The sequence below is a fragment of the Mauremys reevesii genome, linkage group 2 (genome assembly GCF_016161935.1).
Source record: "Mauremys reevesii isolate NIE-2019 linkage group 2, ASM1616193v1, whole genome shotgun sequence".
Taxonomy (NCBI): domain Eukaryota; kingdom Metazoa; phylum Chordata; order Testudines; family Geoemydidae; genus Mauremys; species Mauremys reevesii.
In genome coordinates, this window is record NC_052624.1 from 276,620,236 (window position 1) to 276,635,095 (window position 14,860).

Genomic DNA, 14,860 nt, shown 5'->3' on the forward strand with positions numbered 1-14,860 from the left:
ATTGGGGGGCCCTGAGTTAGGGACTCAGGAGATTTCTTAGTGCCTTGACTGATTTCCATGATCAATTCCCCATTGCTGTGGCGTCAGACCTCTGTAGCTCTAGTATTCCTTGCCGACTATGGGAATGGTTCCTGTCACACACACTGTAAGTCATTCATAGATTCTAAGGCCAGAAGGGCCCATCACTATCATCTAGTCTGACCTCCTGTACATCACAGGCCATAGAATGGCCCCAAAATAATTCTCAAAGCAGATTGTTTAGAAAAATATCCAATCTTGATTGAAAAATTGTCAGTGATGGAGAATCGACCACAAACCTTGGTAAAAGTAGCAAAGAATCCTGTGGCACCTTATAGACTGACGTTTTTGGAAGGCATCCGAAGAAGTGGGTATTCACCCACGAAAGCTCATGCTGCAAAACGTCAGTTAGTCTATAAGGTGCCACAGGACTCTTTGCTGCTTTTACAGATCCAGACTAACACGGCTACCCCTCTGATACTTGAAACCTTGGTAAGTTATTCCAATGGTTAATTATGCTCATGGTTAAAAATGTATGCCTTGTGTCCGGCCTGAATTTGTCTAGCTGCAACGTCCAGACATTGGCTCAGGTTGTACCTCTCTCTCCTAGACTGAAGAGTCCATCATCAAATATTTGTTCCTCACGTAGGTACTTACAGACTGTGATCAAGTCATCCCTTGACCTTCTCTTTGTTAGACTCAAAAAGCTCAATCTATTTAGCTTATCACTATAAGGCAGTAGAGGGGACTCGCCCCCCGGCGGGGTGGTGGGGCACCACACCGCCTCGCTACACCCTCTTTGCTGGGTTGGGGGATACCCAGTCTATGGCCTAGACCTTCGGGCAGGGCCCCAGCAAGCATACAAGGTAAGCCCAGGCCCTGGGTCAGGGCGGGCAGCAGACAGACAGTCAGGAGCTCAGGCCCTCAAGCAGGGACTGGGCAAATAGTTCAATAGCAAAGCCCAGGCTCCTGGCTTAGAGCGAGCTGGGGAAGGAGGAGGCTGCCACCCTTGAGGTGGGTGGCGGAGGGGGCGCAGGCCCACCCACTCCACTGTGTCCCAGCCCGGGGCCCTAGCAGCGGCAGAAGACCCGCTGCTACATTAGTGGGAATCCTGGCCGCAACACATTGACATTGGCTCTAGCAGTGCTGCAGCCAGACTAGGGTCGGCTGCCCCCAGGCTACTTCCAGACTCCCCATCGTACGGTACCTGGGTCTGGGTGGTGTCCTTGGAGGGTTCCAGCACCATGGGTTCCTCCGAGTAGCTAGCGAGGGGTAGGCTTGGCAGCTCCTCTGGGTAGCTGCCGACGGGTAAGCCTGGCAGCTCCTCTGGTCACCGGTCAGCATTGGGCATTGGCTGGTCCAGCCAGTCCTTGGGTCGGCCACAGATCGCTGGGGTCTCCCAAGCCCAAGCCAGGCCACAGGCGTCTGGCCTCTCTGGTGGCAGCTGCCTAACTGAGCTCTGCGTTTGGGCTTTTATACTTCCTGTCCTGCACCATTACCTCTGGGGGGCGGGCACAGGATCCACTAGTTCCACCCACTTTGGTGTCTGGGGAGGTTCTTCCCCTGGCGGGGTGGTGGGGCACCACACCACCTCATTACAGGCAGGTTTTCTAAACCTTTAATCAGTCTCATGGGTCGTCTCTGAAACTTCTTCAATTTATCAACATCCTTCTTGAATTGTGGGCACCAGAACTTGACACAGTATTCCAGCAATAGTCCTAGAAGTGCCCAATACAGAGGTAAAATAACATCTCTACTTGTACTCAAGATTTCCTTGTGTATGCATCCCACGACCACATTAGCTCTTTTAGGCACAGCGTCATCCTGGGATTGCTGAGCAAAGAGACTTTAGGATGAGAACTGCTAGGATCCATCCCCATTCCCCCAGGAAAAGGAGATCCTCCCTCCCAAGAGCTGCAAGGCAGGGGAGAAAAGAGAAACACCGGTAAAAGAGTCTCAGAAAACCACAAAATGATCCTGACACACTGACCTGAGTTGGAGAGGGAGCAGTTCGCGCTGTGATGTTGCAACGTGTGACAGTATGACTGGCATGATACATGCGAACACGAACACCCCAACAAAATGCCAGTTTACCATACTAATTTTGTGGTGCTCAAGCAAACTTTTTTGGTAACGAGTAAATGTCTCTCCAGCTTTTCAAGGAGGAAAGTCTTTGCTCTGTAGTGCTGAAAGGGCAGTCAATGTAGAGCCCAGAGACATGGCACTTAGCAACTCCTAACTTCTGCCTGCTGCACTTTGTAGCTGATAATTTACATACAGCCCTGGAATGTCTTAACATGATCTTGTCACTGAACAACAGAGTCTTTGCACAGGTAACAAGGTTATAGGTTTTCCTGCTGAATACATACACCAACACCATCAAAATCCAGCACTCGGTCTCTTTATTGTTGTGTGAAACTGATGGAAGTATTGGGAAATCAGGGACTGGAAGGAGAGAGTGTGACCACTGCATTCACTCAAAATGGCTGTGACAGCTCTCTAGGTCTTGTTGAGATCGGAGGTAGCCTCCATTCAGCTCTGCTGAATGTATGAAATGCTGACGGTAGGGGAGCGAGTCGGCTCAAAGCTACTTTGAGTGAGTGTACAAATGCACCAGAAAGCAGGGCTCGTGCGCTGGGATTTAGTCCCCATCTCCGGTACTTTCCCCTTACCCCTATGAACTCTGAGGAAGAGGATTAGAGGGGATAGGACAAAATACCACAGACTGTAAAAAAGTAACCCACATAAAGTAAAGAAGCTTACACTGAAAAAGAGATTACAAAAAATCTGTTGCAGGATAACATTTTATTCCATTAAGCTAAAATCAGAAGAAGGGAAAGGAGGTTGTGCCGTAAACTCTCCGTGGCGCACACAGATCTAACAAACAGCTGCAGCACGGGACCAGGCTAATCTAGTTTTTCAGTTTGAACACTGACATCTGTTTGGTCTGCACCTGATAGCTCTGCAAACTGCTGCACTTCTTGTTGCCATCAAAGCAGCCAGCTGATGTCAAGAGTTCAATAAGCAGAGGCAAGTTAAAAAACAATAATGGTGATGGGTGACATATTTCCATTAATGTACTAGATATGCACACAGATACATCACTAGATACCAGCTGCCAAAACAATGCAGTGTTATCTACAGCGCAGGGAGAGGCACTGGAAAAGAGCGAGCGAGAAAGTGAGAGGAAATAGAACAGTGGGCAATGTAATAACATATTTATTTTTTCAGTGCTGGCTCAGCTCGCAGCTCATTCGCGCAAAGCACTGATAGACCAAACACACCTCTTTTGCCCAGACTTTCCACATCAGTGGTTTAGCTGCTACCAGGAGGGTTCGTTTCCCCATAATGTGGCCTCTGTATAATCCCTGCATTAAGTCTTTGGGTTCCAGGAAGGTCATTCCACACCTGGCTACTCATATGAGGTAAGTGTTAGTAACAATTGCCAGGCAGCTTCAAAGACAGGCCCCCCCCTCACATCTTTTGGTAAACAAATATTTAAATTTAACATAGAGACCATTTAAACAGTATTTGAAAAACATTTAAACCAAAATGAGCTGGTGGTAAATCTACCACTGTGTCCCCTTCTGCACACACACAAACTCTCTCTTTTCCCTGTGCTTGTCTATCAGAGATGATTTCTCTGTCTCTATATTGTGGCTATAAAATGTGGCATGTGTGATTTTTTTTCCAGAGCTACAGTGTCACTCAGCCCTTTTCCAAACATTTGTTAGCAAAATTAAGTCTGGGATTCCAAACGGCATTCTAGTCCTTTGATTAATGGTTGACCGGTCTCCTCATTTTCTGGTAAAATAGGAAATCTATAGCCTGTATCCAAAGTGGTACAGATATTACCACTTACCAGATATTACTAACAGTGCCCACAGTTCTTGGTTCTATGAACAAAAAGCTGTCTTTGACTCTTTTATTTATAACCTCCCCGCTTTCCCAAGATCTGATTGGCTCAGTTCTCAGGCAGTGGATGTGTGTGTTGGAGACAAGACTGACTGTCCTTAACTGAAGCTTTGAAGCACAGCTAGTAATTACCACACCCTTTTTCTGGATAAGGCTGGAGCCTTTGAATTGAGTTGGTCTGCTCTGCTCTCTGCACATTTCCAGAGCTACAAATGCATTCAACAAAAATCCTTGCCACCTCCCCACTGCTTCGCTCGTCATCTTTGGAATTAAATCAAATACTTGTTATCCCTTTCGACCTGAGCAGTTACCCAATACTTGGAGTCTAGTGGGTTGTTTCCATTAGGATGAGAAATTGCTGACTGAACTAGGTGTTTCTTTGACACAATCTTATTAACAAAAGAATATACACAAAAATCCTGTTTCACTGAATGTAGCAGGAATCAAACAACAGGACAAGCTTCTTTGCTCACAGTTATGTCTCTCTCTCTCTTAGCTTTTTCTCTTTTTCAGAAAATCAGGACTGTCAGGGACCTTGAGAGATCATCTCTTCTGTCTCCTGCACCTGTATAGGACTAAGTATTATCTAGACCTAACCCCTAAACCTTCTTCTAAAAAAGGTAAAAATCTATCCGATGGGGATTCAACAACCTCCTGGACCAATTGCATAACATAATTTCAGTTAATAAGTTTTTAGTCATGTCTAACAAGTTTTCCTCATGTCCAACATAAAGCTCATAATTCTCTTGCTCATTTGCTTTCCCTAGCCTCCAGAGGACTCAGAGGAGAACAATTTTCTCCCTCTTCTTTTCTTGTTTCTTGTACTTGTGAAAAAAAACTCCTCTTCTCTCTCTTCTTCCCAGATAGAATTTTTTCAATTTTTCAATATTCCTTTGGTTGTCTAGACCTTGTTTTCTTTTTTTTGCTCTTTTTTCTCTCTTCTCCAATTTGTCCCCCTTTCCTGAATTCTGTCCCTGTTCCTGCCACTGAACTCTGGAATACACCAGTTGAGGCCTAGAGAGCATGGAAGAGAGCAAGAATCTCTAGTTGCTACTCCTGCTTACAACACTCCCAATCCATGCATTTTTTTTTTTTTTTTTTTTGCAACAGCGTACTGTTCTTACATCAGAGATTGATGTGATCCAGACCCCCCCCCAGACCCCTTTTCTACTCCTTCCTAGGCAGTCATTTCCATTTTGTATGCAACTGATAGTTCTTTCCCTAAGGGAACACTTTGCATTTATCCTGTGGGGAATTTCCTATATTGACTTTGGACGCTCTCCAGTTTGTCAGATCATTTTGAATTTGAATCCTACTCCTCCAAAGCTTTGCAACCCTCCCAACTTGTGCATTCTTTATCTTATTTCTTTATCTTAATCATTGCTTATTGATGATTGAACAGAACAGAACCGCAGAACTGATCCAGGAGCCAGCCCTCCCCCCCCCTTATGCCCTTGATTTTTTGTGAACTGAAACTGAACCACTCTCTGGGAACGATTTTTCAACTTTACAAACCTGACTTATAGTAGTTCCAGCTAGTTCCAGCTTTTTTAGTTTTTTGTTGATGAGAACACAAGACACAGACAGTACAAAACAACCATGCTATAGTGTGCTGGGGGGCTTGTTTCTTTGTTTCTGCTGCTTCTCTCTCTCAAACACTCCCCAATACCTGCATTGAGCCCCCAAAGAAACACAGCACACCTTGCTGACCAGGCTTGCATGTGACCTGTGGTTTAGGTGCTGGTGCCTATTTTTTCAGCTATGTATTCAAATTCTTTTTTTTTATCCCCCATCATCATCCAGCTTCAGTGTGAGTGTTTCACACACCGCCAAGCATAACATGCAGCCTTATATGGCGTGTGGGTTACATTATTATTCTGATCTGGTACCTTTGTACGTGCAGTTTGTGCAGGCGTAAGTGACTACACAAAGACTCAGTGTACTTCGCTCCAGAAGTCCTGAACAGTTAGAATTCTGGCGAGTGCTTCAGCAGGGAGTTAAGCTGAGGTACAGAAAAGGGGAGGGTAATCATAGCTATACAGCATTTCCTTCCATCACCTGTTACAATAACGCCTCTTTGATATGCTCCATGGCCTGCCTTGAATGGCTGTGTTTTGCATGGGGAGCTGTGTGTGCATTATGATGGGCACAGGTGTGACTGCTATGTCCTCACACTGACACTGCAGATGCCATGGCAGGAATCAGCAGCTCCCTACACCCGTTACCTGCTCGCCCCCAGGAAACCCAGGGTCCAGTAGGATGGGGATCATCGCCACTGGAAGTCAATGCTCACGCAGGCTGCCAGGCTGGATGTTACTATTTTCATTCATTGACTCAGCAACGTGTGTAAGTTCAACTTTGCTGTTGTTCTGTTCTTGGCTTTTAGCTGCACTAGCCTTCTTTCTCGTGTTTCCCTCTAGGATCCAGTGGCAAGAGTCACGTAAGGCAGAGTCTGCTGAGCTGTTATCCGTTTGGACCCCCTCCATGCAGCCCATTCACGTTCCTTCATCTGCTCCTTTCCCTCCTATTGCAATGGGGGGAGGGATAGCTCAGTGGTTTGAGCATTGGCCTGCTAAACCCAGAGTTGAGAATTCAATCCTTGAGGGGGCCACTTAGGGATCTGGGGCAAAAATTGGTCCTGCTAGTGAAGGCAGGGGGCTGGACTCAATGACCTTTCAAGGTCCCTGCCAATTCTAAGAGATTGGTATATCTCCAATTATTACCTTAATGGGATGTAGCAATTTTGGGGGAGCAATGAGTGGACACTGAAACATCACAATGAGCTAGGAGGGTTTGGTTGGAGGCACAGGGGCATGTACAATTCCCACATAACCTATAACTAATGTGTCTTTCAGCATTTCTTTTTTCACATCTCTGGCATCTCGGAGATGGTGCTGTGGCCATCCCGAGTACAGTAAGTATACTGGGATGCAGCTGCTCTTTAACAAGGGATTTTTGTCTTTTTATGTTTTTGGGGGGAAAAACAAAAATTTTATAAAGTCCCACGTTTCACACTTTTAAGGTCACACTTTATATTTAGGGTCCATTCATAAATGCTTAATATCAGTTTAAATGATTGGTAAATCAAGTGCTGTATATTGTTATTGACCTGTTGGGCTCTAGAGTTGTTACTTGTAATCAATAATACCCTCTATTCATGTGTTTATAACCATCTGTAGCACACACCGCTTATATTTATAACACACTTATAACAGCTGCCATTTATCAATGCTTTGTCCTGTTTCCAGGTATAAATAGTTTATAAAGTGTAAGCCATTTTAATACAATGTTATGTTTTTAAGTATCAGAGGGGTAGCCATGTTAGTCTGGATCTGTAAAAGCAGCAGAGAGTCCTGTGGCACCTTATAGACTAACAGACGTTTTGGAGCATGAGCTTTTGTGGGTGAATACCCACTTCGTTGGATGCAATGATGCAATGATGCATCCGACGAAGTGGGTACTCACCTACGAAAGCTCATGCTCCAAGACATCTGTTAGTCTATAAGGTGCCACAGGACTCTCTGCTGCTGTTATGTTTTTGTTTTGTGTCCTTCCCTTCAGCTCTGGTGATTGGGGTGCTGCAGGGAATGGGCCCATGCAGAGCTGACAAAAGATGAGTACCAACCCAGCTGCTCTCAGGCCTGCCTTGGAAGCAGGACGGCTGCAAGAAGAGGAATCCCAGCCAGGCAAAGAAGGGGCAGCATCCCTCCGAGCATGGAGCTAATGTAATTGTGGTCATAGCCTCTTGGTATAAGGTGATTTCCCAACTTTATTAATGTGCTTTACACCCATAAACCTTCATGACTATGGTTGATGTGTGTACATGCAGGGGGTACAAGACATCTTCACCTGAAGAATGAAAAAATTAACCCCTAGAATATAAAAAATGGCAAGGCCAGCAGTGCTAACATTCATGCGGTACCTGCTTTATGGAGAGACAAACAGAAACAGCACTGTGAATCTGGCACCTTTGATTAGCACTAAATTTACCTTAGAAGACAAAGATTAATTATATTAATTCCAGACCCAGACACTCTGTAGGAACATGGTGGTGCTTGTGGCACCATGTGATACATTATTACTACCAGTAAAATCATACAGGGACACTATCAAGACTTATATGCAGCAGAGAGAGGCAGATGTGTAAATAACAGAAACTAGATATTTATTCACATCATTAAATTTAGACATCTTACGTTTCTCCAGTGTACTGGGCCAATTTCTGCTCTCAGGAACTGAGGTTTAAATCAGTAAGTGGGGTCCTATTGGATATACAGTTGCATAACAAAGCACAATTTGGCTCAGTATGTTTGAATTAATAGCTGGATGTTTCAAGGAGAAGTACAATCAGCTTGCATTTCTAGAAAAGGACAGGAGATCAGATAAGCAGAATCCTTTATTCAAACCACTGGACCCCAATTCTGACGGGTGTAATTTTCTATTTGAAACACAAAAAATGAGCTCCGGCATTCTCGTTCCGAATACATTCCCACAAAACGACATCACCACTTAACATTCGTCACAGGTAAGCCTCAGTGTGACAGTGCAGCTCTCTTACCCTGATAGGTAAACGTATAAGAAAGCTGGGAAAGATATTAGAAGTGCCAAAGTTAACAAGTGGCAGAGTATTATCATATATATATATATGAAAGCTTATGTTAGTGAGCACATACTGCAGAATTAAAACGCCATTTTGGAAGCTAAGGTTGAGAAATATGCAGCTTTCTTTTATTACAATGACAGCTGTTAGAGCTTGAGTCAAACCCCATCGAATGGACAGGACTGTTTCCAATTACTTCGATGGGCTTTCGATTAGCCCCTTAATGGTAAAATGGTGCTATTTCCCTGGTCATTATAACAGAGGATTGCACATCAGTACAGGTTTCACAGTACAACATCCTTTACTCGGAGAGAGAGAATCTTCCATTAACAGGCTCAGAGCTAGGCTATCCATCGATATTTTTGTCTCACACCCAGATAAATGTGGTCCTCATAAAGCGTTAGCTTTATTCCTAGCAGCAACTGTAGCACGAAGAATATCTTTTGGGGATTACTGAATTAATCTCAATTTAGAGTGTGGCGGTACAGTAATATTATTGTATCACATTATGCAGTAGGGGCGCATGCAAGAAAAGCAAAGCCTTTCTGGAGAAACTGAATGCCCACTCTCCTCACTTCTTCCCTTAACACCTAGACAGGCAGGCGATGGTATGCAGCAAATTTGGCCCCACCGCACAGCTCTGTTCGATGGAGCTCTGCCACCGTAAAGAAGGTGCCAAGCTCGAGTCACTCAGAGGCTCTTCCCTGTCAGGCTTTCCTGCCCTAAGAAGAGCAGTACAAAGCTGTGGAACTATTTCTGCTGTCACAGGACATTGCACCCCTTTGCAGCTGACAGAAGAATTTGTCGTTCCAAATAAGCCTTTTAGACAGTCATTTGAACTTGAGAGACCTTTTCCTCTGAAATTCTAAAGCTCTAGATAGATGTTTCCTCCAACTCAAAAGCAAATGTTCACTGTGTTGTGAACAAAATGTTGGCGCAAACGGCATCACTGCTGCTTGAATGTACTGGAAATGTAGATACTATAGCCTGTAGCAAAAGTTCCCTCATGCTTAGAAACTACCGTTCAAGTGGGAATATTTTTTGCATTATTGCCATTCAAAAACTGCAGTATTCATCATTCCATTGAGCCTGGGCAGGATTGTGTTTCTACTGAAGACAATGAGAATTTTGCCAGTAGGAGTGGGCTGTAAAGCCATCATATCTGAATAAAATATGCATTGGGTTATTTGCATGTTTAGACACAAATATGACTCACACAGCAAAGAAAAATTCATGTACAGATCAGACACCATCAGTGCTTCACCTAGGGAAAGCCTCGGTCTCTTTATTCAAAGCTTCTATGTAAAAGACAACACAGTAAAGCAAATTTACAGTACATTTGGCAGCTACAGCCACAGTGAAGTACCTTGCAGCAGTTATTCTGTAATGTTTTATTTTATTCATTCGACAAAGAAAAGAAGAAAATACCATAGTCTAGCCTGGCCTGTCTAATCCTGATTAGTAGACGTTTGGAAACAATTTCTTGTGAAAAGCTTTAAAAACTATCAGCAGATTCATCTTGGTGGCATTTTAAGAGGCCTGCAACTGCTTGAAATGGCTCCCAACTGCCATGAAATAGGCCTGTGGCCCTCTGACATCATAGGTTACCCACAGGCAGGCAAATATTTGGCTTCAATCCTTTCTGGAAAAAATAGAAATGTTTCTACCTGTCTTGCTTTCCTTCTTTTCTTGTTTACTGCTGCACAAAGGGAAGTAACTGCACTGTGACCAAGGAGGGGCGGAGAGCTCTTTTTGGGTTCATGCCTATTCTATCAAGAAAAACTGGAGATACAATTACCGCTATTTCCTGCAATAAGTAACAAATTAAAAGGCATTACTGCTGCGGCGTTCCTTAGACTCTGGTGGGAAAGAAAGAAAAAAAACTGTTCTGCTATTGCATGGCTTACATCTATTCTGAGTTAGAAAGACACCAATATACCCAGCAAACAAAGGGCTTAGAAACAAGCATAGGAAGAAACTGTGACTGAGAAAATAGGTCCCAAATGGTGTATTCAGTGTGGTGGTGGTGGGAATTTAGTGGAGAAACACAACTCTTGTTCAAGTGCAGACGATATATCCTTAGGTATCATTCAGATTGGAGCTACGACCTTCAAGCTCATGGCTAAATTCAGCTTTCACATACACCCCTGCAAATCCACTGATATCAATTGGGAGGCATGGCTATCAGGAAGAGAAGAATTTTTCCCTTAGTGGCTACCAAAGGCTTTTTGGAAGGCAATGGGGGGGGGGGTATCCAGTACATTATATTCCATCACTCCTTTCCAAATAAGCAAAGGCAGCTGCCCGAATGACCTCAGCCAATTCTAAAAGGGTTCAGCTGTGCCTCTAAAGAAAGGCCTGTGGGCTGGGGTTGGAAAGAAACAGAGTGGGGTCAAGCAGAGGACATGGCAAGTGTTTCTGTGCACTGTGGCTAATCCAATATCATATGGTACATTTACAGTTTGGTTTGGATCACAGGCTCCGTAGCACGAATGTGAACACTGGGCAGGCAGAACCAAGAAAGAGGAAGCTCCCTGCTGGAGATGTCTTCATGAAACTTGATGTTCAAGTAAAAATCACCTGTATAGAGAAAGAGCAGGGCTCCAAAGCACACAGCATTTTTGGTTGGTTTCACCTGAAAGAGAAAGGGCGGAAGTTAGCTGAATAAAACAAATTTGGTAAATAATAATAAATAATAGTAATACTTTGCCATTCTATATATTCGTGAACTAAACCTCACAAACCCCCTTCACCTCCACCCCAAGAAAGCAAATGTTGCTATCCCCTTTTTTGTAACACTGATGTAATGAGAATGAAGTTAAATGAGTTTTCCCCAAGCCTTGCAGCATGTCTCTGGCAGAGCTCTGACTAGAATACATATTCTCTTGAATCTACCAAAATGTAGCTGTCTTTGGCAGAAGCTATCAGAGGTTTCCAGAACACACAGGAACATCTAACTCTTAACCCTTATTTAGCAACTTGTGTATTAAAAGACTGGTTCTTAGAATTTCACACCTATTAAACACCTTGCTAAACACCATTTAACCACTTGGCAATAGCTAAATTCATCCCCATGAAGTAGCATTTATGGTAATACTGTCCAAATATGCAGCTCACTTCACCATCATTGGGCTAAATGAGTTTAGTGGGAGACATCCCAGTAAGACAGCAATCCTAAATTAGCACATCCCAATTGAGTATAGTATATTGAAGTATTTTTTCATGTTTATATAGAGCCTTTCATCACACAGCAATTCAAATTATATATACACACACAAACTCAACAGAGCACTTAAATATGCACTTCACTTTAATTATGTGAATAATCCTATCCCTGTTCAGCAAAGCATTTAAGCACAGGCTTAAATTTAACCTCATGAATAGTGACAATGACTGCAAGTGGAGCCTCTTACATACCTAAAATTAACTACGTGTTTTGCTGAACTGGGCTAGTATTAGTCACATGCTTTGCTCAACTGGAGCCATAAAGGCTGAGCAGACGTCACTGAAACTTCTCCACAAATTTCACCTCTGTTTCAAAAAGTTGAAGGAAACTGAACGGGGAGGTCCAAAAAGAAACGTTACTTGCCAATGAATGTTGTTCTGCAGCAAACTGATCCTGCAGGATGCTGAGTGCTGCCAAGTCATGCTGAAATCAGTTGGGGGTGGAAGTTTATCAGCATCTTGCAGGATCAGGCCTATGCAAAGCCATTCTTTCAAAGGTTGGGTTGCCTAGGGTGGTGGTGGAATCTCCTTCCTTAGAGGTTTTTAACGTCAGGCTTGACAAAGCCCTGGCTGGGATGATTTAGTTGGTGTTGGTCCTGCTTTGAGCAGGGGGTTGGACTAGATGACCTCCTGAGGTCCCTTCCAACCCTGATATTCTATGATTCTATAGGAGTCATGTGACAGGATATATAATTTAGGGAGGGATCTGCAGAGGCAGTGTTACAGAAAGGATGAAAGACTAAGCATGGTGATCCTTATCACTCCCAATACAATACCCGGGAAACAGGTGACCTGAACAAATGCTCAAGTAACAAAGAAAAATATTTTTCATTATTGTTTATTACTTTTCTTTTAAAGTGAACTTAGTGTTTGTGAAAGGTGCAATACATACAGCACGTGAGAACACAACCCCCTGTTTAACCACACATTTGAGATAACACAGGTAAGCTACCGTGCCAAATTGCCCTTGCTGCCTGCTGTCATCTAGGGGTGAGAGTGTAAATACAGTCCTATTCAGTGGTTGGCCTCTTGCTATTAAGGGCAACATTTGTGCTGGTGGGTTTTGTAAAGGAGATATTTGATGGCTATGAACTTATTCATAATATTTAGAGGCCCCAATCAGGAACTCAGCCTGCATTGTGGTATACACTGTGCAGATATATGAAAGATGGGCTCTGCCCCAAAGAGTTTACAGTTTTACTTAAACTACACTGATGCTCCTCACTCGTTTCACATGGGACACTGAGGAGCTGTCAAAGAGCTGCTGATCGCTATTCCTGGGCTGATTCAAAATAACTGTCAACCACAATGAAATGTTTTTTCCCCCATTACCAATCCCCTAGCCCAGGGGTAGTCCGTTATTTTTTGTCAAGGTCCAAATTCTTGGTCAAAGTATAGTCAAGGTCCAGGCTCCAGAGAAAATAATAATAAATAAAAAAAAATATTCTGGAGTCCGGTCAAAAGTGTCTGGTGGTCTGGATTCGCCCTCAGTCCACTTATTGACTACCTCTGTCCTGAGCCATCTTGTAAAAACATATTCAAACACACACACACCCTGAAAACAATATTGGTAATCACAGAGAACACAAAGAGACATGAATTGCTGATAATTACAGAAATTTCCAGGGCAGTTAGATTTGTTTTGCTTTTAATTTGGAAAGTATCAGCTTGCTCTGAGCAACTAATCAGATAAAACATGATTAAGAGCCGAAGGAGTATTACTAAAGTGATTAGGTTTAAAGTGGCCACGATACAACCAAAAGAAATCTCAATCAATGCAAAAGTATTTTAATCAATTAGGCTCTGCACTGTTATCTCACATCTCCAATTCCTACATCTGGTAATAGGTATCACAGCCTTGTTGATTACTAATAAACTCATCTTTCTTTTATGTTTTAAATGAACAGTGTCAAGTAGTTTTAACCCAGACTAAAAGTTAAGTGTTAAAAACAAACATTTTGCATAACTTAAAATTCATATAAATATTTTAATGATTAAAAAACCAATAAACCAGTTTGTTTTTAATATAGATAGATCCCTGCATTGTTCGAAACTGAAGGACCCAAACACAACTTCATTATAGAGAATGAGAAAGTGAACATGGACTTTCAACTCCAAGGGAAACTGACCATTCTCCATTCTTTATGGCGTGAAATGAAAAATCATGATTTTTGTCTTTTAAAGTAATAGTTCAAACACTTTTTGTGTGCTGCTTAACAAAGAGTGTGCACTGAAATGTGTGTGTGTCTGTCTGTATAACCCCACTCTGCTCCAGATATGTCCAGAAACAAATTCAAGCCTAATCTGAAAACTACAAAGATTTTCCGGGAGTGAACTTTTAGGAGTCTGGCTTGGTAAGAAGCTAAAGTGGAGGATAGCAGTTCGGTCCAGAAAGCTAAACTCAGTTCAGCATTGATGACCAACCCATTTCTGTGTCAATGTAATGATGGGCCACACTCTGCTGGTAAAAGCTGGCTGATTTACACCAGTTGAGAATCTAGTCTGATGTATCAGTCAGTTTATAAAAGGAGAATACAGATTCACTGAACTCTTTCAATCTCTGACCTAAGGTCTTTTTGAGGTCTGGCTTGGACCTTGATCATAATTCTGGGTGGCACTCATTCCTCCCCACAGTATCAATACCCAAAATACAAAAACGAGGTACTGGTTTCTGAAATTTACTTTTTGCCATTGATTATGGCAATATGGGAGGATGAGAGAGACTCTGATAACATCAGATATACTGTTTGAAGAAATTTCCTTCTGTGATCAGTATTCGGAGCCCTGAGGAAGTATGACAATATGTTATCTTTGGGATTTACTGTAGGAAAAGCCCTGATACCAATACCACAGAATAGAATACTTTTTGTCTCAGAAGTTCACATTTTTTCCCTTGGCCTTTTTGGAGTCAGAATTTGGACAAATTAACAAAAAACAATAACCACCCCTCATTACCTTAATAAGGGATCGTGTTTACAATAGAAGTGCTGGGTTGGGCTCAATAGCAGGGGGAATGCTGAAATTGCACCTCGGGTATTCACATGAGAGATAACCTCTTGGCTTCTCTCCTCAGGGGAGACCCAATCATAAAGCAGAATATAT

General features: G+C 43.0%; 1 protein-coding gene across 5 annotated transcripts in view; it reads right to left on the reverse strand.

Annotated features, from left to right (window-relative positions):
• Window positions 1-8,808: 8,808 nt before the first annotated feature.
• TRAPPC9 (trafficking protein particle complex subunit 9) overlaps window positions 8,809-14,860 on the reverse strand; it is an 825,958-nt gene continuing 819,906 nt past the window's right edge. For all 5 annotated transcript variants that reach the window (XM_039525295.1, XM_039525292.1, XM_039525294.1 and 2 more), the window contains one exon: window positions 8,809-11,168. In XM_039525295.1, the coding sequence (XP_039381229.1) occupies window positions 10,989-11,168 (180 nt within the window). In that variant the 3' untranslated portion in view covers window positions 8,809-10,988. The remainder of the gene's footprint in view (window positions 11,169-14,860) is intronic.